Raw genomic sequence first — 20,459 nt, 5'->3', positions numbered from 1 at the left:
TTGCATATAAAATGGATAAACAGCAAGGTCCTACTGTGTGGCACAGGGAACTGTATTCAATATCCTGGAATAAACCGTGATGGAGAAGAATATGGAAAGAAAAAAGACATGTCAATAACTGAGGTTCATTCCAGTAGTCATGTATGGATGTGAGAGCTGGACTATAAAGAAAGCTGAACACCGAAGAATTGATGCTTTTGAACTATGGTATCGGAGAAGACTCTTGAGAGTCCCTTGGACTGCAAAGAGATCCAACCAGTTCATCCTAAAGGAGATCAGTCCTGAATATTCATTGGAAGGACTGATGCTGAAGCTGAAGCTCCAATAGTTTGGCCACCTGATATGAAGAGCTGACTCATTTGAAAAGCCCCTGATGCTGGGAAAGATGGAAGGCAGGAGGAGAAGGGGACGACAGAGGATGAGATGGTTGGATGGTATCACCGACTCGATGGGCATGAGTCTGAGTAAGCTCTGGCAACTTGTGATGGACACAGAGGCCTGGCGTGCTGCGGTCCGTGGCGTCACAAAGAGTCGGACACGACTGAGCACCTGAACTGAATGAAATGAGTCATTTTGGTGTGCAGCAGAAAAGAACACAATGTGGTGAATCAGCTATACTTCAATTGAGAAAAAACAACAACTTCTATTTGAAAATCCAAGTTAAAAAACAAAACAAAACCACTGGCCAAGGGCACTTGCCCAGGCTTTACGTCTTTCAGTCCTAGAACTGCCTGTGAGTAGCTCTGTCCTCTAGTTTTCCTGGAACAGAAATTCAAGTGACAGGAACTTGCATAAACGCACTCAGCTGGATGGAAGGACCATGGTCTCTGTGCTCCAGCAGGAGCCTCCAGCTGGGAGGTCTGAAAGAGAGGGTTGGTGCTGGGGGCTGCCGGCGTGAAGGTGGTAGGCTAAAGGATCGGGGTGAGGATGGGGCCGCTGGAGGGGAGTGGGACACGGGCAGCTCCCAGGCTTTAGGTGAGAACGGCTTCCTCCCGTGTCCCTGCCCCACGCAAGAGCACTGCCACACAGCGTGGGTTCCCGGCTCCTCTGCGGCTCAAATCTCACGATGTTCAGTTTCCCCACTCCGTAATGTGGAGGAGGTAATGGTAGCCTCTCCGTCAGGCTGCTGGGGAGGGGGAGGCACTTGGCACGAGCCTGGGCGCCGTGCGTAAGAAGGAAGCGATGTGGGGGCGTCCCTGGTGGTCCAGTGGTTGAGAACCCTGCCAGCGCGGGGTTCATGGGTTCAGTCCCGGGGGTCGTGGGTTCAGGACCATGCAGGAAGATTCCACACGTGGGTTTCTTCCAACGAGAAGCACTCTGCAACTAGAGGAAGCCCACGTGCAGCAACAAAGATCCAGCACAACCATAAAAAAAGGAAAGCTGTGCTCTTCACCCGCGCTACGAGCCTGGGCCTGAGCTGGGCCACAGGCTGAGGCCTGTGTCTTCAGCCGTGAATGTGTAACATGACCTTGGACATGACCCTCCCACCTCTCATGGCCTCGGCCTTCCTTCCGGGCAATGGAGGCCGCTGAAAGAGAATCCCTGAGGAGCGCCCTTCTCGAGGCTTCTGTGCCTGGATGGGCAGATTTGGTGGGGCCCTAGCACAGAGGAGAAACCAACAGGAGGTGGGAGGGCCCTGATCCCAGTGGACAGGGATCTGGGGCCTCTGCTTGGAAGGAAAGGGGAGTGCGGAACTGGCGTGGAGTTGTTGGGAGCGGGGTGTTGATCCTCTCCTGTAGGTCCGTGTGTTGCCTTATCTAATCCTGTCCTCATGAGACCCTGAGGGTGCAAACACCCGCATCTGACGGGGAGGAGACTGAGGACCAGGGAGCTCGGCTTCTCCGCGCAGCAACTGTTCTGCGAGGGCTGTCAGGCACTGGGGTGTTCTTTCCACTGGAAAATTGATGACTCAACCCATGGACGTGGGGGGGGGGGGCGGGTGGGGAGAGACGGAGAGAGAAAAGAAGGCATTCCTGGTTTTCCCAGGAATGAGGGACCCAGAGCATCTTCTTGGCCAGTTTATGCTAAGAAGAGTGAGGCTGTACCTGGCTCCTTTTAGTTTGTTACGGTAAACAGAAAGGCAAGCCTTGCTTTCCAGCCCTGCTAAATAGCTGTTGCTGAGTCAGGCTCCTGCCGAGCCTACTTTAATGAATAAGCCAAGCAGAGTTTATAATTGATAGCTGGGATACATCTGAGAGTTCCTGCCATTGGAAGTAGCTTGTTCTCTTGAATAGGTTAAACATTACCCTCCTGATTGTGCGCGCACTGTTCATTTGCTGCCTGAGAACAATGTCTCTCCACTGGGTAGAAGGAAAGAGTGTGGGCTTTGGAGGGAAGCCCAGCTCTGCCAGTGTCTGCCAGAGCTGTGTGGCCTTGGGCGAGTCGCTTGGCATCTCTGAGCCTTGCTTCCTCCACTCTCGGGTGTGGGGAGAAGACCCAGAGTCCTCAGGCTTGTTTGGCCTGGCAGAGGCTGGCAGACCTCAGGATGGCTGTCTGGGATGGGGCAGCAGCTGCTTGCTGCAGACTGCAGGCAGCCCGCCATCACCAGGAGAAGGTGGGGTCTGTAATGGCTGGGGGAGCTGCCCCGCTCCTGCTGAGTAACTCTGCCTCTCTGTCTCCGCAGAGAAAGAGAAAGATCCCAAGTACTGGCGAGACCAAGCTCAGCAGACCCTGAAAAATGCCCTGAGGCTTCAGACTCTCAACACCAACGTGGCTAAGAATGTCATCATGTTTCTGGGAGATGGTGAGGTCTGGGGGTGGGGGCGGCCGGGGGGCCAGGCAGAGGTGAAGGGGGCTGTGTTGTAGAGGCTCGGGCTCTGGGGGCATGTTGCAGAGGATGGCGGGGGGCAGGCTATGGGCCCTGAAGGTCTAAGGAGGGAAGGAGGAAGGTCAGGCTCTGGTGGCCCCTGCCCAACCTGCCTCAGCCCCAGGCTAGGGGGTTGTTGGGGGCCTGAGAGACCTGATTGAAGAGGCTGGGAGCCCGAAAACCTGAGCTCCCCCAACCCCCTGACCTCCACCACAGGCATGGGCGTCTCCACCGTGACAGCTGCCCGCATCCTCAAAGGTCAGCTCCACCACAACCCTGGAGAGGAGACCAAGCTGGAGATGGACAAGTTTCCCTACGTGGCCCTCTCCAAGGTGAGCTCCAGCCCCAAGCCTCCCACCTTCCAGGAGGAAGTGAAGGGAAGTTGCTGTCGACTCTTTGCAACCCCGTGGACTGTAGCCCACCAGGCTCCTCCATCCATGGGATTCTCCAGGCAAGAGTACTGGAGTGGGTTGCCATTTCCTTCTCCAGGGGCATCTTCCCGATCCAGAAATTGAACAGAGGTCTCCTGCATTGCAGGCAGATGCTTTATCCTCTGAGCCACCAGGGAGTAAAGGGCAGGGGCATGGCTCCTGCTGGACCCCTCAAGCCCACTGACAAGGTGGTCAGCCCTCCCGGGGACTCCGTGGCCCCGCCATGAAGAAAGGACAGCGGTAGCTGCTTCCTAAGGCTTTGAGGATTTCAACTCCCTGGTTTTAAGATCTATTGATGCACAACAAGTGTAGAGAGAAGGGCACACGTGTGCAGGGTGACTTTTCCACCAACTTTCCACATGTCTGCGTGACTAGCATTGGGGTTGAGAAGCTGAACGTGGCGGTAGCCGGGACTCCTGCCCGCCAGTCCCCTCCAGTTCTTGCTTCCTGACTTTTGATGCCATACATTAGCTGTTCCTGCTGTTGTGCTTGATGAGAATGGAATCATGCAGCGAGTACTCTTTGCACGGGGCTCTGTGACGTTCATTTCTCCCAGGGCGGCTCAGATGGAAGCTGGTAGCTCTGTCACGGGGGTTGTCGTTGGCAGTGCTGGGGGTCCTCTAGACGCTGTGGGCAGATAGTTTCAGGGTCCCCATCGGTGGTCTGAATAAAAGGAAAGGAAAGTGACGTCGCTCTTGCAGCCCCATGGACTGTAGCCTACCAGGCTCCTCTGTCCATGGGATTTTCCAGGCAAGAGTACTGGAGTGGGTTGCCATTTCCTTCTCCAGGAGATCTTCCTGACCCTGGGATTGAACCTGGGTCTCCCACATTGTAGGCAGACGCTTTACTGTCTGAGCCCCCAGGGAAGTCTGAATAAGGGGGTCCCCATTTCCTCCTCCTAGATCCTGCCTCCCCCTCACTTTCCCTCCCCTTCCCCAGCCTCCCTCCCTCCTTCAAGAACCTTCTCCCTTCTCCACACTCACCTGCCTCCTCCACCCCTTGCTGGCTCCCAGAGCCCCAGACCCAGGGAGAGCTGACCCAGGTCTCACCCTCTGCCCAGCGAGCCTCCGTGTGCTAGAACGCTGCGTTCCTGCCGATTCCTATTACCCTGGCTGCCAGGGTGTGGCGGGGAGGCAGGAGGCAGGCCACTAGGGGATCTGCTGGCTCTAGGGGTGGGGGGACCTCAGTGGGCAGCAGGGTTCAGCCAAGACTGCAGGAGGCCACTGTCTCCCTCGTGTCCAGGCCCCGTGCTGTGGGTGGGGTCGGGGGCAGCAGGGTGGACCGAGGCCGGGCCGTCTCCTGACCCTCCTTTTCCACCTGCAGACGTACAACACCAACGCCCAGGTCCCCGATAGCGCAGGCACCGCCACCGCCTACTTGTGCGGGGTGAAGGCCAATGAGGGCACCGTGGGGGTGAGCGCAGCGACCCAGCGCTCCCAGTGCAACACCACTCAGGGCAATGAGGTCACCTCCATCCTGCGCTGGGCCAAGGACGCAGGTGAGTAGGGTGAGCCGTGCGTAACAGGGCCCAGCTCTGTGACCTGTCTGGGCCTCAGTCTTTCCAACTGTACAGTGGGGAGAGAGCAGAAAAAGAGGCTCGCCAGGGCCCTCCCGGCTCTGATGTTCCGGGACTCCGCAAACTCTTCAGGGACTCTTCCATGACAGCGAAGTCTCGCGGCTTAGGGGGTTACTCAGTGTGGGTTTGCTCCCAGCTCATTTCCCTGAGTCTATTTGTTTGACTCTAAAATGTGCTTGAAAACATAGCCCCTCGTAGGTTCAGCGTGAGGAAGGTGAGGGGTCTAGCCCAGCTCTGGTCTCATGAGAGTCCAGCAGCTGTCTACCCCCGTTCCTTTCCTCCTTGGAACTGGGAGGCACCAGGATGCCCCCGACACCGGAGTCGTGGTGTGAGCCCGGCTGATGCAGGTGGCAGAGTCACACTCCATCTGAGAGCCCTCCGGAGGGGCCCCTGAGTTCTTGCAGGGCAGCCAGGGGGCTTCCTGCAGGGGTGGGACTTGGGGGGGTCCTTGGTGGAGGGGAGGCTCCCGCCTAGGTGCTCATGCTTCAAGGGCCCTTGGGAGTGGGGAGGGTCACAGAGGCAGAGGGTCTGAGCTGTCTGGCTATTTGGAAGCCACCCACCCTGCCATCCCAGTTAGCTCAGCGCAGAACATGCAGGAGACTTGGGTTTTATTCCTGGGTCAGGAAGATCCCCTGGAGGAGGACGTGGCAACCCGCTCCAGCATTCTTCCCTGGGAAACCCCATGGACAGAGGGGCCTGGCAGGCTACAGTCCATGCGGTCAAAAAGAGTTGAGTGGCTGAGCACACGCATAAGCCTGCCTTTAGTACCGGTGGGGAGCCTGGGGCCCAGGCCGGCAGCGGAACTGGCCCGTCTTCAGCGAGTTGAGGGAAAGAGGAGACAGCTGGCTTGGACAGCACTATGTCCTGATGAGCCCGACCCCTCCTCCCCCACTCCTCAGGGAAATCCGTGGGCATCGTGACCACCACGCGCGTGAACCACGCCACCCCCAGCGCCTCCTACGCCCACTCCGCTGACCGGGACTGGTACTCGGACAACGAGATGCCCCCGGAGGCCCTGAGCCAGGGCTGCAAAGACATCGCCTACCAGCTCATGCACAACGTTAAGGACATTGAGGCAAGCGCGGGGCGGGGGTAGCCGGGGCGGGGCGGGGCGGGGCGGGGCGGGGCGGGGCGGGGCGGGGCGGGGCGGGGGGTGGGCGGGGCGGGGGGTGGGCGGGGCGGGGCTGGGTAGCGGGGGCGGGAGTCGGGGGGGTTAGCCGGGCAGGGCTGGTGAGGCGGGGCCCCGGTGGGCCTGAGGCCTCAGGCCCAGACTGGCCCAGGAGAAGCGGCTTGGCCTGGCTCTGCCCTCACCTGGGAGGGCTCCCAGCCCATTAGGGGATTTGCGGTTGGGGCAGGGAGGCACTGTGGGATTTCACCACGGTGGGACTGAGGGATGAACCCTGAGGTGGCCACCACCACGCCCCAAGAGTCAGGCGCCCAGGGATTATTCTGTCCATTGGGAACTGGCACTGCCCTGGAGCGTGGGGGTGACACGGTACCATCTGAGGGGAGTACCCGCCCCATACGTTCCCGCATGCGTGGACAGGAGTGAGTCCCCTGCACCCAGGCACTGTGCCCAGAGAAAAGGTGATGTGCAAGCCGTGGTTGGAGCACGCTCTTACTTTAAAAGTCGGGGTCACCTCCTTGGCCTGCTGTTCGCTGGCTGTGTGACCTTGGGTCAATTACTTAACCTCTCTGAGCCTTCCCTTCTACAGCCCTTTTGTGAAATGTACCTACGTTATAAGCCCATTGCAAGATCTAGATAAAATAATCCCTGTAAGAGTTTAGCGCCGGGCCTGAAGCCTCATGAGTGTTCAGAAGGTGGTAGCATTTATGCAGGAGTGGCCGTGTGTCCCTGCCCTGAAACACGAGCTGACGTATGGAGCAGGCTTAGTGCATGCCCCAGTATCATCCACCTGACACTCAGATGGGCCCCCAGCCTCTGTTTCTTAAATGAGACCCTCTAGTTGGTTTCCTTTTCAAGGTTTTGTTACCTACCTTGTTGGGGGGCGTGCTAGTGAGGAGGGGAGGGGACCTCAGCCCCTGAGCTTAGAATGGGGGTTCAGGGGGGCTCAGAGAGAGAGCCCCCAGGCCCCTCCCGCTCCGTCTGCTTCTGCCCCCCCAGACTAACTCTCTGGCTCCCCCCCACGCCATCCCCCCCAATTTCTAAGTGCCACCTGCCCCTCTTCCAACCTCTCGTTTCTCTTTTCTGAGCTGTGGATTGAGCTGCCCTTCTCAGGGTGTGTAGTCCTGGTGACCAGCTCCTAGCGAGTGAGCATCTCAGGCAAAGCGCCCTTCTGACTTTGCGGGTACCTGACGGGTCGCTTCCCTCCCCCGAGCCTGTGTTCCCACCTGTGTAGCAAGAGCAGAGCGCGCCCCCCCTTCCCCGCCTCGCCTCCTGGGGCTGCTGGAGGCCGAGATGAGGTCATGGATGTGAGAACATTTGTTGTACAAGTGCAGGGTGTAATTACGGGACTGCTCTTGAGAGAGATTTGGCGGCAACCGCCTGAGAAGGGGACAGGAGCTTAAAGGAAGGCTTTGCTGGCAGAGGATGCAGGGGCGGGGGTTGCACCCTAGCCTGAGTGAGGGGGTGCGGCCGCTGGGAGGCCCACCCCGTCCCCCGTCTCCTCCCTCAGCACCCCCCCCGTCCTTCTCTGCTTCTCCATCGCCACCCCACCACAGAGCCCCCCACCCAGCACCCCCAGGCTGCACACGAAACAAAAATGCTGGTGTCCGCCCTGAAAATAAATATCTTTTACTAAAAAAAAAAAAGAAAGAAAGAAAAAGAAAAATGAAAGACACAAACCTAAACCCCAAAGCCAAACAGCAAGTCTGTTATTTGGGAGTTTAATGAGTGTGTGAAGTCCCTGCCGGGGCTGGAAATGACGAGGCTCCCGGCAAGAAGATTGGGGCCTTCATTTTCCATTCTGAAAATGCCAAGGGGTCAGGTTCTGTGGGAACAGTTTCGGGGGGCAGGGAGCCAGTGACCCGGGGTCCCCTTCTCCTTTCTCTCAGAAGCCTGCCCCGCCCCACAGAGCACCCGGCCGGAGCTGGCCGTGAGAAGCTTGCCTTCACGGAGCCACCCGGAGCTCCACTACTGCTGGCCGTGAGAATGCCTTGCAGGGGAAGCCAGCCCCGGCGAGGGGCGGGGGGCGCAGCTGGGACTGGACTGCTCGCCACTGCGTTTCATCCTGGGCCAGTCCTGGTCATGCGCTGTCCATTCCACTTAATAGAGGGACACATGGAGCCAGAGAGCTTAAGCGCCCGGACCTTGGTCAAGATACAGCAGAGCCAGGATTCCAACTCCAGTCTGACTTCAGAGGCCTTTCTGGTTCCCCGGGACCTAGGATGGCCTTGTATCCACCACCTGCACCCCAGCCTGGACTCCTGGCTCCCTGTCCCCCCGGTGGAGCCTGGGTTCTGAGGAGGGTGCCTGTGAAATGCCAGCCCCGGGGACGCCGGGTCTAAGGTCGGCCTTCACTGGACTCTGCACTCCTGAGGTGTCAGCCAGGGGCAGCGGCCTGGGCTGCCGCCTGCGGTAACAGGAGGACACTGGTATGGTGGTCACCACGGGCGGCGGCTGTTATGCCCTTGGCCCCCGTTTTAAAAATAGTCAGGACTTCAAACATGGACTCCCAAGGAAAACAAACAGCCCCGCGTCCGTCTGCCCGCGTGGGTCAGCGCAGTGGGTAAAATTAGCCTGGCGGTGACTACACAGACGTGGGCGCTGGCCCACTGTTTGCCAGGCTCCCAGCTGGGCTGCCCCAAGACCTCCCTGGCAGAGGCCTCTCGCCTCCCGGGTGGGGACGAGGAGGCAGCTCTCGGTCGGAGTCCCCATCCTCAGCTCCATGGACACAGCAGGAGCTGGAGGGGCCTTGGGTTCACTTCCTGGCTCTGTCCTCTGCAGAGGAGGCTGTGTGGCCTTAGGGGAAAGAAATCATATTTCTGCACCCATTTATTTGGAAAGGAGGTGGCGTGGGTAGCCTTGCAGCCTTGTGTGATGCTGAACAAGATCAGGTATCTTAAGCCCTTCAGGGCTTCCCAGGCAGCTCAGGGGTAAAGAACCCGCCTGCCGACGCAGCAGACTTGGGTTCGATCCCTGGGTCGGGAAGATCCCCTGGAGAAGGAAACGGGCAGCCCACTGCAGTATTCTTGCCTGGAGAATCCCATGGACGGAGGAGCCTGGCGGGCCGCAGTCCCTGGGGTCACACATGTGGGGCAGGACTTAGCGGCTAAACATGGCAGCAGTCTCAAGTCCTCAGTGCCTGACACATACGCTGTAAGATGCTGTTGCTCTCACGCCAGCCTAAGTTGGTATTGGGCTTCTGGAAAGCCAGGTAAGGGAGGTTGGTGCCAGTATTGCACTCTGAAGCCCAAACCACAATCCCAGTAGACTCGTGACTTCATTCCCGGCCCAGCCAGAGGCGCAGAGGCTCGGGGAGAGGGGCGCACACGGAGCCAGGATTCACCACCCCAGAGAAGCGTCCACTCCGCCCGTCCCCTGGGGAGCCCAGTTCTCCAGGCGGGCCTCTGGGAACCTCCAGATGGCATGGCACCCCCGGGGTACTGATGGCTGTGTCCCCTTTAGGTGATCATGGGGGGCGGCCGGAAGTACATGTTCCCCAAGAACAGAACCGATGTGGAGTATGAGCTGGATGAGAAGGCCAGAGGCACGAGGCTGGACGGCCTGAACCTCGTCGACATTTGGAAGAGCTTCAAACCGAAGCACAAGGTAGCCTGTCCAGGGGGCCCGACGACTGGGTGGGGAGGTGTCCTCTGCATCTGTTCATTTCTGTAGAATGGGCTTGTGATTCTTAGCTCAGGCCCAAAGGACCTTACAGGTGTCTGAATGGCACACAGTAGGTGCCCATTGATTCCTTCCTTCAGGCAGTGAGGAAGAGGGTGGGTCAAGCAATGACCTGCGTGGACATGCAGCCCACCTGCACCCCTACTGAGTGCGGGGCCTCTGGCTAGGCCTGAGGTGCAAAGGATGAATCAGATGGCCAAGGAAACGTGGAACACTGTGCTTGGATGGCGAGGTGCCCAGGACCTACGGGAACCCAGAGGGGACAGACCACAAGCGAGGGGCTGAGAAACCCCGAAACGGGGGTGGGAGGAGGAGGCCACGGTGGGGGGAATCTCGCAGGCCGCGGTGGCAGGCAGGGGCCAGAGTCAGGGCACGTGCTGGCTAGAGAAGGGAGGCCAGAGCGTGGGAAGACCTGGGCACTCGCTCCTGGGAGCAGCTCCGGCCCGTGAAATCCATCTGCCGGCCACAGGGCCTGGGGCAGCTGGGGTCTGGAAATGACTGTGGTCGGAGCTGAAGACAGTGGGGAGCAGCCTGGCAGCCGCTTTGATGTCACTCTGGGGTTGGGTTTCGGAGGCTTCCAGGCCTGGCCCCTGGGGAGGCCTTGTGGGATGGGGCCGGGCCAAGACTGAGGTGGGGGTAGGGACGGGGGAATGGTCCCCTGGGGTGGGTGGGGGAACGACCCAGCCGCTTTGAACTCTTCCCGTGCCTTCTGAGTCAGCTCTGGCTAGACCAGAGCCCCTCCCCGGCCCAAGCCTGAGAGACACTGCCATCCCCAGCCGCTGTCTGTCTACCTGCCCCCCGGGCATGAAGTGAGGGACGGCGGGGGAGCCCCACTTTCTTAGCCTTCCTACCTTCCTTCCCAGAGCAGCCCCGGAGGTTTGAAAAACCTCGGATCCCGATGCCATCACCCAGAGAAGGCGAGGATCTCGCCTAAGGGCACACAGCTGATTCCTGGTAGTTCAGGACCCCAGCCCCCCCCCCCCCGCCACCCCCGTCCAGGCCTGAATGGCACCCTCTCCAGGCAAGCTGGCCAGTCCCTTCCCGTGGCCTCTGTGCCCTGGGGAAGCTGTACTTCCTTCACTACCCCCTTAGCGGGGGTCCCCAGGCAGAGCTAGGGCCCTGCTCCCTTCCCGGCTCTGAGAACACGCACAGCCCACACCTCTCAGTGAGTGCTCAAGGCCCCTGGTGACCTGTGCCTTCCTCTTCTTTGCTCCACACTCCTTCCCTGCTTGGAACACTGTTCCCTGACTCCAGGTTGTTCAGGTCTTACTTGTCCTCCAAGTCCCCATTAGGACCACCAGGGAGCCCTCCCTGATCTTGTCTCTAGGTTCACAGTGCCCCTGGTCTCAGAATTCTCATCACCTTGCATTAAAATTACCTGTTTATTTGCCATTTCTTGAAGGCAGGGCTGGTAGGTCCTCAGAGAGGGACTGTTAAATGACTGAAGGACACACATGGTGCCCCAGACTCTGAGCCCAGCTGACTCCCCCAGTCCCAGCCTGCCTGACGCTGGCCCTTCCTTCTAGCACTCTCACTATGTCTGGAACCGCACTGATCTCCTGGCCCTTGACCCCCACACCGTGGACTACCTCTTGGGTAAGTGGAGGGGGTGGAGTGGACATCCAGCTGGGTGCCCTGGGGCCAGGGCTGTGTGAGCCAGCACTGTGGGATGAGGCCCGAGCCACCACCACCCCCCCAATCCTTAGGGACCTTTGTCCCAGGCTCTAGGACCTGGGAGGGTTGATGGAGGGGTTTTGGTTCATAGAACTAGATCTGAAATTTGCTGGCTGTGCAGGGCGAACAGCTCCATTGAGCACAAAGGGAAACAGAGCTCAGAGAAGGGCCCTGCTCTGGCAGGCCGCACAGCCCAGGTGAATCTGAACTGTAGCTGGCGCTGGGACTTAAATCCTTGGCTGTGGAGCCAGGGGACCCAGAGCCAGCCCTGCGGAACTGCCAGGGCAGAAGCCAGCTAGACTGTCTCCGCTGATCTTGACTGAGGGGGGCGGTTTGCCCCCACCTCCTCAGGGACTGGGTAACAGCTGTGGGACCCGAGGCGGCTCCAGGTGAGGTGGGATGAGACCCTGAGTACCACCATGCCGACGTCTGGGTCCCCATTCCCTCCTGGCTATTGGGCCAAGCAGGTGGTGGCAAAGCCCCCTGCAAGCCTTTCTCAGGGAACACGGCCCCTGGGCCCTGGGCGTGTCCTCGGAGATTCTGGGCTTAGAGCAGGGCACCCGGAGGATCGCTCCGACACACCAAGCTCTCTGCCCACCTGGGCCCCACAGCCCACGCTGCCTGTAGAGGATTATGCCTCTACCCGCGGAGCATAAAAATTCCATGTATGGCTGAAGAGCCAGGTTGCTGGGTTCAAATCCAGCTCCTAGCACTCACGAGCTGTGCAACCCTGAGCAAGTGATTTCTCCCCTCTGTGCTTCGGTTTTCTATAAAATGAGAATAACGAATCCTCTGTACAGTGGGTACAGTGATCGGGCCTGCCTCAGCGTTGTCATGAGGATTAAATGAGCTCATGTATAAGTTATCTCTGTGGCTGCATAACAGAGTATCCCAAAGCTTTACAGTTTAAAACGAGAGCAAACATTTACTCCGTCATGGCTTCTTTGGGTCGGGAGTTTGGGAGTGGTTTAGCTAGGTCTCTCAGGAGGTTGCCGTCCCCGGAGGCTTGACTGGGTCTGGGGCTTCCAGGGTGGTTCACTCACATGGCTAATAGTCAGTGTGGGCCGTTGGCAGGAGGCCTCAGTTTCTCACTGCGTGAATCTCTCCACTGAGCTGCTTGAGTGTCCTCACGACATGGTGACTGGCTTTCCCCAGAAGGTAGGAGTTTGCAAGGCAGAAGCCACAGTGTCTTACGCTCAGGCCTGGAAGTCATATGCCGTTGTCTGGACAGTATTCTGTTGGATACACAGGCCAGCCCGAGTCAGTGAGGGAGGGCACGTGAGCGTGAATTCCAGGAGGAAGGGTTATTGGGCGACATCTCGGAGGCTGGTGCCCAGGTGCTTCCAAAGCACACAGGGTGACGTGTGGTCCAGAGTAAGCACTCTGCTCACTGGAGCGCCTGTTGGGCTCCGTGCACGCAGGGAAGGGCAAGGTGTTCTAGAAACACATCCAGGCCTGGAAAACAGCAATCCAGTACACGTGGAATCCTGTGATATGAGCGAGGAAGGGACCTCTCTCCTTGTTTCACGAGGGGAAAGACACCACACTCAGGGAACAGCGGAGACAGTGACCCCAAACCTTCTTCTGTTTCACTACATAAGCACTGAGCCCTTCAAACCTGGCATGGAAACACACACCCAGGCTGTCTTGTTGAAGTCGGGACACAGTCCTCTGCCATGCCCAGGGCCCTCCAAGGCTCGGATGGGCTGATGGAGTGGAATCCCAGGTCTCCCATTAGCAGCTGAACGTAGTGAGTTACGGAACACCTGAGCCTCAGTCTCCTCCTCTGTGAAATGGACAGTGACCCCTCACCATGGCGAGGCTGAGAAGACGAACGGAGGCAGCCCTCCCAAAGCCGCCCAGAACTGCTTCCACCCCCACCTCCCTTTACCCCCAAGTCATGTGTGAGAAGCCTCTGCTCCCTGAGACACCCACACCCTTCTGGCTCCTCCTCAGGTCTCTTTGAGCCCGGGGACATGCAGTATGAACTCAACAGGAACAACATGACTGACCCTTCACTCTCCGAGATGGTAGAGATGGCCATCAGGATCCTGAACAAGAACCCCAAAGGCTTCTTCCTGCTGGTGGAAGGTAGGGGGCCCAGACCTGGCTGCGGGGCTGCTTCCCTGGGAGCATCCAGGCGGGTTCAGGGGTTGGGTGGTTAGCTCTCAGAGAGCACTGTCCCATTTGGGGATGAGCAGGGAGATTCCTTTGGGGAGGATAGGTCATGAACGAGAGAGGTGGAGCGAAGGGGTGATGCTGAAGCTTCCAGCCCAACAAGCTCTTCTTCTTTGAGCGTGGAGATGGCACATCTGGCTTACCAGTCCAGGAAGGCTTCCTGAGAGAGGAGGCAGGTTTCTTCCTTTTGGAAATTCCTCCCCAGAGCCTGTCTCTGGAGGGGTGTGCAGAGCCCCTGTAGTCAGAGGTGCCCTGGGCAGCTGCCTGGCTGGGCCCAAGGACACTGGCCGAGGGCCGACCAGATGCCCATTGGTCTGTGGATGCCCTCGCAGCTGGACAGTGGACCTCTGTTGTGACTAGGCCCACGTGGGGCCAAGGTCAGAAGGAGAAGGCCCAGGGCAGCCCCCGGGTGTGTCCTGGGGGCCCCAGGGTTGGGAGAGCCAGACCCTCGGGAGGCAGCAGTGCTGTCTGCCGACACTGCTGGGGTTTCAGTGCTGCCTTAAGGCCCTGGACTCGCTGTCTGAGTGCTGCCACCCACTGGCTTTTGTGACTGTTACCTGGGCATTGCTGTAACTTCTCCAAGAAGGACTATTAGCATCCATTGCGTCCAGAGACGTAATGTACTTGGAAGGGGGCCCAGCAGAGAATAAATCCTCAATGCTCCTATTCTTATCATTATTATGATTGCCCAATAGCTAAGGCGATCACAATAGAAAGTGAGAGGAAATGATAAAGTCTCTGGAATCTTCCAAAGTTCTAACCACTATTCATGTTCTGCCTGGACACACACACACTCGGGCACACTTGCACACATCCTCCCACCATACACACACACACGCTCGGGCCTTTCCCCCCTCCAGAGGCCAGCGGCCGCCAACCCAGCTTGGCTGCCTTCTTGCCAAACCCTGGGGTTCCCACTCAAGCACGGCGGTCTCGGCCTGGCCCTGAATGGGCCTCTGATGCTGAGGAAGCAGCCAGGAACCAGTGGTGGCGAGCACGAGCTCCCCCGGGAGCGGTCCTCTTTGTGAGCAGGGCCAGGACTGGGCCGGCCAGGCCAGCTGCTCCCAGAGCCACAACAAAGGAGGGACCCACCCTGCCAGCCGGCCAGGCCTGCGTGGTGAGGCCCAGGCCAGCAAGAAGGCAGGGCGGCCAGGCGCCCAGGCTCCGGACCCTCAGAGTTGGGAGTGTCCACCCAGGCTTCATCTTCCTCTTAGAGATGGGAGGTGCTCCCTGCAGTCACAGTCTCAGCTGTGATCTTCAAGCCAGGCTTAACCAAGCCAGGCCTCCTCTGCTCACCTGGGGGAGGCGGCTCACCATGGGGTGCAGGCTTCTCCAGGCCTGTATGGAAGCTTGCTGTGGGCACTGCCCAGGCTCTGAGGGCTTTTCCCCTCTAAGAGTGTGTTTCACACTCGGTAATTTGGAGTGATTCCCTGAGAGCTCAGTTGGTAGAGAATATGCCTGCAATGCAGGAGACCCCAGTTTGATTCCTGGGTTCAGAAGATCCCCTGGAGAAAGGAAAGGCTACCCATGCCAGTATTCTGGCCTGGAGAATTCCATGGACTATACAGTCCATGGGGTCGCAAAGAGTTAAATACGACTGAGCGACTTTCACTTCCACTTTCACTTTTCACTCAGAGGGGATGTATTCAAAGATGGAAAAATAGGGCTTCAGAGTGGGTCATCTGAATTCAAAGCCCAGCAGATCTCACCTTGGACACGTTACTTCCCCACTCTCGGCCTCAGCTGCTCCATCTGTAAACTGGGCTGATTGTACCCATCTCTGCCCACGGTTGTCAGGAATGGGGAACAAGACGTCAGCTTTTTCTGTCTGGCACCTAGTAGGTATTCAGGCATGTTGGGCCCTTTCCCTAACTCTCTGAGATCTTCAGGGACTCTGAGCAGCTAAGGAAACAGCTCAGGGAGCAGCGTTGGGGGTGGATCTGCTTTAAACCTGACTTTGCACTGTCCACACGTGGGCCTGTGGTCCAGCGACTCACCATCTGAGTGGCTGGGAAGGTTGAATAGCTGTATTAAATGCCTGGCATGGTGCCTGGCCCAGGGGAGCTCCCATCAAAGAGGTTAACCCGGCGGTTAACCCAGGGGGATGGGAATTGGGGATTACACCTCCTTCCCTGCCTCCTGACCGGAGGCCTTTGCCTTGGCGTCCCAAGGGGGCAGGATTGACCACGGGCACCACGAGGGCAAAGCCAAGCAGGCACTGCATGAGGCGGTGGAGATGGACCAGGCCATCGGGCAGGCGGGCGCTATGACCTCCGTAGAAGACACACTGACCGTTGTCACCGCTGACCACTCCCACGTCTTTACCTTTGGCGGGTACACCCCCCGTGGCAACTCTATCTTTGGTAGGTAGGCCTCCATTGGGGTGGGCACTGGGCACTCCCAGGGTCTGCCATCCGGGAGCGGGGGTAGGGGAGGAGAGCTGGCAAGCCCAGGGCCTGGCACATGTGGGACTCGGAACTGGGGAGGGAAGGGAAGTTACTGGCAGGTGGGGGAATAGAGGGTGAGGGGCGTGGGGGGAAGTGATGCCTGGGTGCATGGGTGCCCACCGGGATGATTGATAGGTAGAAGAATGAGAGGCAGGATGGATTAATGGACAGGGGAGAGGAGAGGATGGAGGGATGGATGGATGGATGAGGGGTGGATGGACCAACAGATGGGAGGACATGGGCACAATCAAAACTGAGGGATGGTTGGTTGGAAATAAATTGGGCTTGGAAGGTGGCTTCCTTGGGGGGGACCCAGGAACCCTGTACTCCTGGTGCTCCAACATGACCCCTGGACCAGTGTCTCCTTGCGCAGGTCTGGCTCCCATGGTGAGTGACACAGACAAGAAGCCTTTCACCGCCATCCTGTACGGCAACGGGCCCGGCTACAAGGTGGTGGGTGGTGAGCGAGAGAATGTCTCCATGGTGGACTATGGTGAGAACGCAAGGCCCAGGGCTGGGAGGGGACAGGGCACCCCCTCAGGGATGAGCTCAGAAACAGTATAGTCGTCTGGTCAAGGCTGGGAGCGAGGTGTCCCAGAATAGACAGGACTTGAGTCAGAACAATGTCGATTTGAATCCCCTCCTAAAATCTAGCACCTCTGTGACCTTGGGCACATAACTTCACCTTCCTCATTTTCAGTTTCCTTCTGAAGAATGGTCTGCCTCCCAAGGTTGTCTGAAGGGCTAGCTGGATCTGATGAGCCCAGTGTGGTGCCTAGCACATTCAGGTCCCAGGTCCTGGCTGTATAGTATTCCAGTGTGTGTGTGCGCCTTCCCAGTTTGCTTATCTGATTCCATATTGTTGAATATTTGCTCATGATGTCCCCAGCACCCCCCTGGGGGCCTAATGGCACAACCAAGGATCAGAAGCTTTTCCTGGGTTGGCTCTTCCCTTCTAACCCAGACAGCCCAGAGATCTGTGGGTTGAGAGAGCAGATGTCTGTGTCAACAGACCCAGGCTTGAGTCCTGTGGCCTGGTGTAGGAAACGACTTTTCCGCACTGAGCCTCAGCTTCCTCTTCTATAAAATGGGAGCATTTGGGACTTCCCGAGTGGTCCAGTGGTTAAAGACTCCACGCTCCTAATGCAGGTGGCACAGGTTTGATCCCTGCTTGGGGAACTGGGATCCCATTTGCTACACAGAGTGGCTCCCCCCTTGAAAAAAAAATGGGGGAAGAGGGCACTTGAGCCAGCCCGGAAGTGGGCACGGAAAGCTGCTACAGCGTGCCAGGCTCCCTGGCAGGCGCTCAGCAAGCGTTTCTCTGGCCTGCAGCTCACAATAACTACCAGGCGCAGTCCGCGGTGCCCCTGCGCCACGAGACCCACGGCGGCGAGGACGTGGCCGTCTTTGCCAAGGGCCCCATGGCGCACCTGCTGCACGGCGTCCACGAGCAGAACTACATCCCCCACGTGATGGCCTACGCAGCCTGCATCGGTGCCAACCGCGACCACTGTGCCTCAGCCAGCTCGTCCAGCAGCCCCTCCCCCGGGCCCCTGCTGCTCCTGCTGGCCCTGCTGCCCCTGGGCGGCCTGTTCTGAGGGCCCAGGGCCCGGGCACCCACCAGCCCATGACCGATGGCCGGTGCTGCCCACGGCCTGGCAGCCCACACCTCAAAGAGGCGGGAAGCAGAGACCCCCACCGCCTCTGCCGCTGCCGGCAAGGGGACCCAGGAAACCAAAGTCTGCCTGCCACCCGCCTGGCTCCCCTCTGGAATCCTCCACTGCGGCCAGATCAGTTGCTGGCCTCCAGCCTCCCCCGCCACCCGCTGCCCCCTTTTGGCCGACAGGGTAGGCTTCTCTTGGGCAGGCAGAGAGCATAGACTGCAGACTTCTCAAAGCCTCTTATTTTTCTAGCAACTCTATTTCTGCAGACCCAGAGGCCCTGGAGCTTCCATGGAACATTCCGGATCTGACCCTGCCCCAGCCCCTTCCCCTTCCCTCTGGAACCCACCAGGCTCATGGCCAGTTCCCCAAGTCCATCCCTAAATGCAGGGGAGACCAGGTCCTCCTCAGGAGGGAGGTTTGCTCACTCACTCATTCTAAGGTCGCCCTGGGGCTCCCAGGAAGTCGGTTCCGAGGACTGGCCATCCAGCCCCGGGTGACCCAGGCTGGGAAGAGGAGCCTGGCAAAGCGGACGCTTCCCGGCTCTAAACACACATGCCAGCTTCTCTCTGAAGGGACGCTCCTGTTCGAAATAGCCAAAAAATTTTCTCTTTTTGGTGTTGGTTAAAAGGGAACACAAAACATTTAAATAAAACTTTCCAAATATTTCTGAGGACAGGACTGAGTCTTTGTGGTCAGTGAGGAAGAGACTGAAATGAGCTCATTTTTCTGGGGGAGCTGGACTCAGGGCCCGGGAGCACATGCACGTAGGGTTGCACGGGGAGGGGAAGGGTCTCCCACTGACCTGGGGGCTTCACCACGCATTACCCGGGGGACTGTGGACAGAGCCCTTTGTGTCTCTGCCTCTCCGTTTTCTTATCTGGAACATGGGAGGCAGCCCACTGCAGGACTGCCATGAGGATTAAAGAACAGTGCCTCTGGGCCCCGAAGCCCACATCAGGAAGGCTTTCAAGTGCCCCGGGACACCCTTGCCGCGTGGTGCCCTCAAACAGCTGCCCGCCGTGGCCCATCGTACCCGCTTCCTCATCCGTTCATTCAGCAAGTATTGAGCACGCGCCAGGCACCATACCAGGTCCTCAGAGTTTAGTGGTGGCCCTCACAGAGCCTCAGCCTAGTCAGGGATGGAGATCTGTCCACTCCTGATTGTCAAGGCTGGTACAGACTCAGGGTTACACCTGATATTGGGGTAGAGGTCCCCAAGTTTGCTCCTCTTGCCTTACTGGAAGGAAAGCCTCAATCATGATAATAATGATGATTATTTGCTATCTGCCACTCTCTGAGCTTGAGGCTTATGTGGATTCATTTCATTTAATCCTAAGAAGCAGGCCCCCTTCATCCATTCACATTTATAGATGATGAAACCAAGGGTGCAGCAAGTGACATGAGTGCCCAAGGTCTCCCAAGCTGTGGAGCTGGGGTTTGATTCCAAAGTTCCCACACTTAATGACATCCTTTATTTATAATGCATTTCCAGCCTCCTGCCAACCAGGCTCTGAGGCAGCCGGTACTAATGACTCATAACACACACTAGTTAAAAATGAACTCGGCAAGAAATTGTATGTTAGAAGCAAGGCATCCTTCAAGAATGAAAATACAAAAAAAAAAAAAAAAAACGCAGCTGAGAATATTTCTTTAAGTTTCCCAGCAGTCCTGGCAAAAAGGGCACAGCCAAGCTGATGCTGGGATAGTAAACTACGTGCCTACATTCTTGCCAGGACAGACACCTCACCTTTAACTGCGCAGTGCAGCGCTTTCATTTGTTGGTCTCATACCATCTTCATAATTTTTTGCCATGTCTCTATTGTCATTTCCTAAACACTTCTTTAAATTCACATTTGAGCAGTCTGTCTTTAAAAGTTCACCAGTACCACCCAAAGTCAATGTACAAACCACACTGCGGTGTGCAAACCACACTTTGTGTCTTAGGTTGGGTTCTTCAGAGGCACAGCCTGTGACAAGGATTTGAATACAGTTTGTAAAGGGGCTTCCCAAGTGGCTCAGTGGTAAAGAAGCCGCCTGGCAACGCAGGGGATGCGGGTTCAATCCCTGGGTTAGGAAAAAGAACCCAGGAAGCACCAGGCAGAGTGGGGAAGTGAGCCGGGAAAGGAAAGGATGTGTGTTAAGCAGGTCACCATCATGGGCAACCCGGGCTCAGTCCCACTGTGGGCCTCCAGGAAGCAAGGGAGATGCAGCTGAGGGTTATCTCACTGTGGAGTGAGGGGGCTGGGGTGTTTATTCTTCACCTCTCCTTTCTCACCGGCTAAGAGCTGTTCCTGAAAAAATGAACACCCTGGCCCTTCCAACCAGGAGGGGTTGAGAGCAAGCCCCAAAGCCTGAGCCAGGACAGTAAATCCTCAAAGGAAACAAGCAAAGCAACAACATCATTTATTAAACTTTGGGATGGGGTTCAAAAGCCTGGGCTGCCGCCGGTCAGAGATGGAGGGGTTCCCATCACTTTCTCGTTTCCATGAACTCAGGAGAGTTCTTTAACTTCGCTGATGTTCCATTCCTAACATTTGAATGTACTATCCCAGCGCTGAGCTGAACACACTGAGCTCTCAGGATCCCAAGAGGAACTAGGAGCTCCTGCACGAGTCCAGGCTGTGGCTCACGCGTGTGTGCTTCAAGAAGAATCAAGGGTGCTCAGACTGCTCCAGGGCCTCCCGTACCCAGGCTGGGCCCCGCATGCACCGTCAGCTCACTCATCTCCCTTTATTCTAACTGTTGGTGGCTCTGAGTCCTAATCCAGGCCAGGGGTCCAGGCAGAAGTCCCAGCTCCACCCATCTACTATGGAACTAGAGGCTAAGGGTGACGGAAGACACTTCCTCAGCCAGGAGGAACAAATCTAAGCTGACAA

At 57.8% G+C, this 20,459-nt stretch overlaps 1 protein-coding gene across 4 annotated transcripts in view; it reads left to right on the top strand.

The window, feature by feature from the left end:
• ALPL (alkaline phosphatase, biomineralization associated) overlaps positions 1 to 18,248 on the top strand; it is a 65,192-nt gene extending 46,944 nt beyond the window's left edge. For all 4 annotated transcript variants that reach the window (XM_069579115.1, XM_069579116.1, XM_069579118.1 and 1 more), the window contains 10 exons: positions 2,624 to 2,743; positions 3,023 to 3,138; positions 4,561 to 4,735; positions 5,713 to 5,888; positions 9,402 to 9,545; positions 11,147 to 11,216; positions 13,251 to 13,385; positions 15,644 to 15,835; positions 16,293 to 16,412; positions 17,252 to 18,248. In XM_069579115.1, the coding sequence (XP_069435216.1) occupies positions 2,624 to 2,743; positions 3,023 to 3,138; positions 4,561 to 4,735; positions 5,713 to 5,888; positions 9,402 to 9,545; positions 11,147 to 11,216; positions 13,251 to 13,385; positions 15,644 to 15,835; positions 16,293 to 16,412; positions 17,252 to 17,517 (1,514 nt within the window). In that variant the 3' untranslated portion in view covers positions 17,518 to 18,248. The remainder of the gene's footprint in view (positions 1 to 2,623; positions 2,744 to 3,022; positions 3,139 to 4,560; positions 4,736 to 5,712; positions 5,889 to 9,401; positions 9,546 to 11,146; positions 11,217 to 13,250; positions 13,386 to 15,643; positions 15,836 to 16,292; positions 16,413 to 17,251) is intronic.
• Positions 18,249 to 20,459: the final 2,211 nt, after the last annotated feature.

This window comes from Ovis canadensis, chromosome 2 (assembly GCF_042477335.2).
Source record: "Ovis canadensis isolate MfBH-ARS-UI-01 breed Bighorn chromosome 2, ARS-UI_OviCan_v2, whole genome shotgun sequence".
In the NCBI taxonomy this organism is placed as follows: domain Eukaryota; kingdom Metazoa; phylum Chordata; class Mammalia; order Artiodactyla; family Bovidae; genus Ovis; species Ovis canadensis.
Note: the sequence above shows the minus strand (reverse complement) of the source record. Positions and strands in the feature narration are given on the sequence as shown.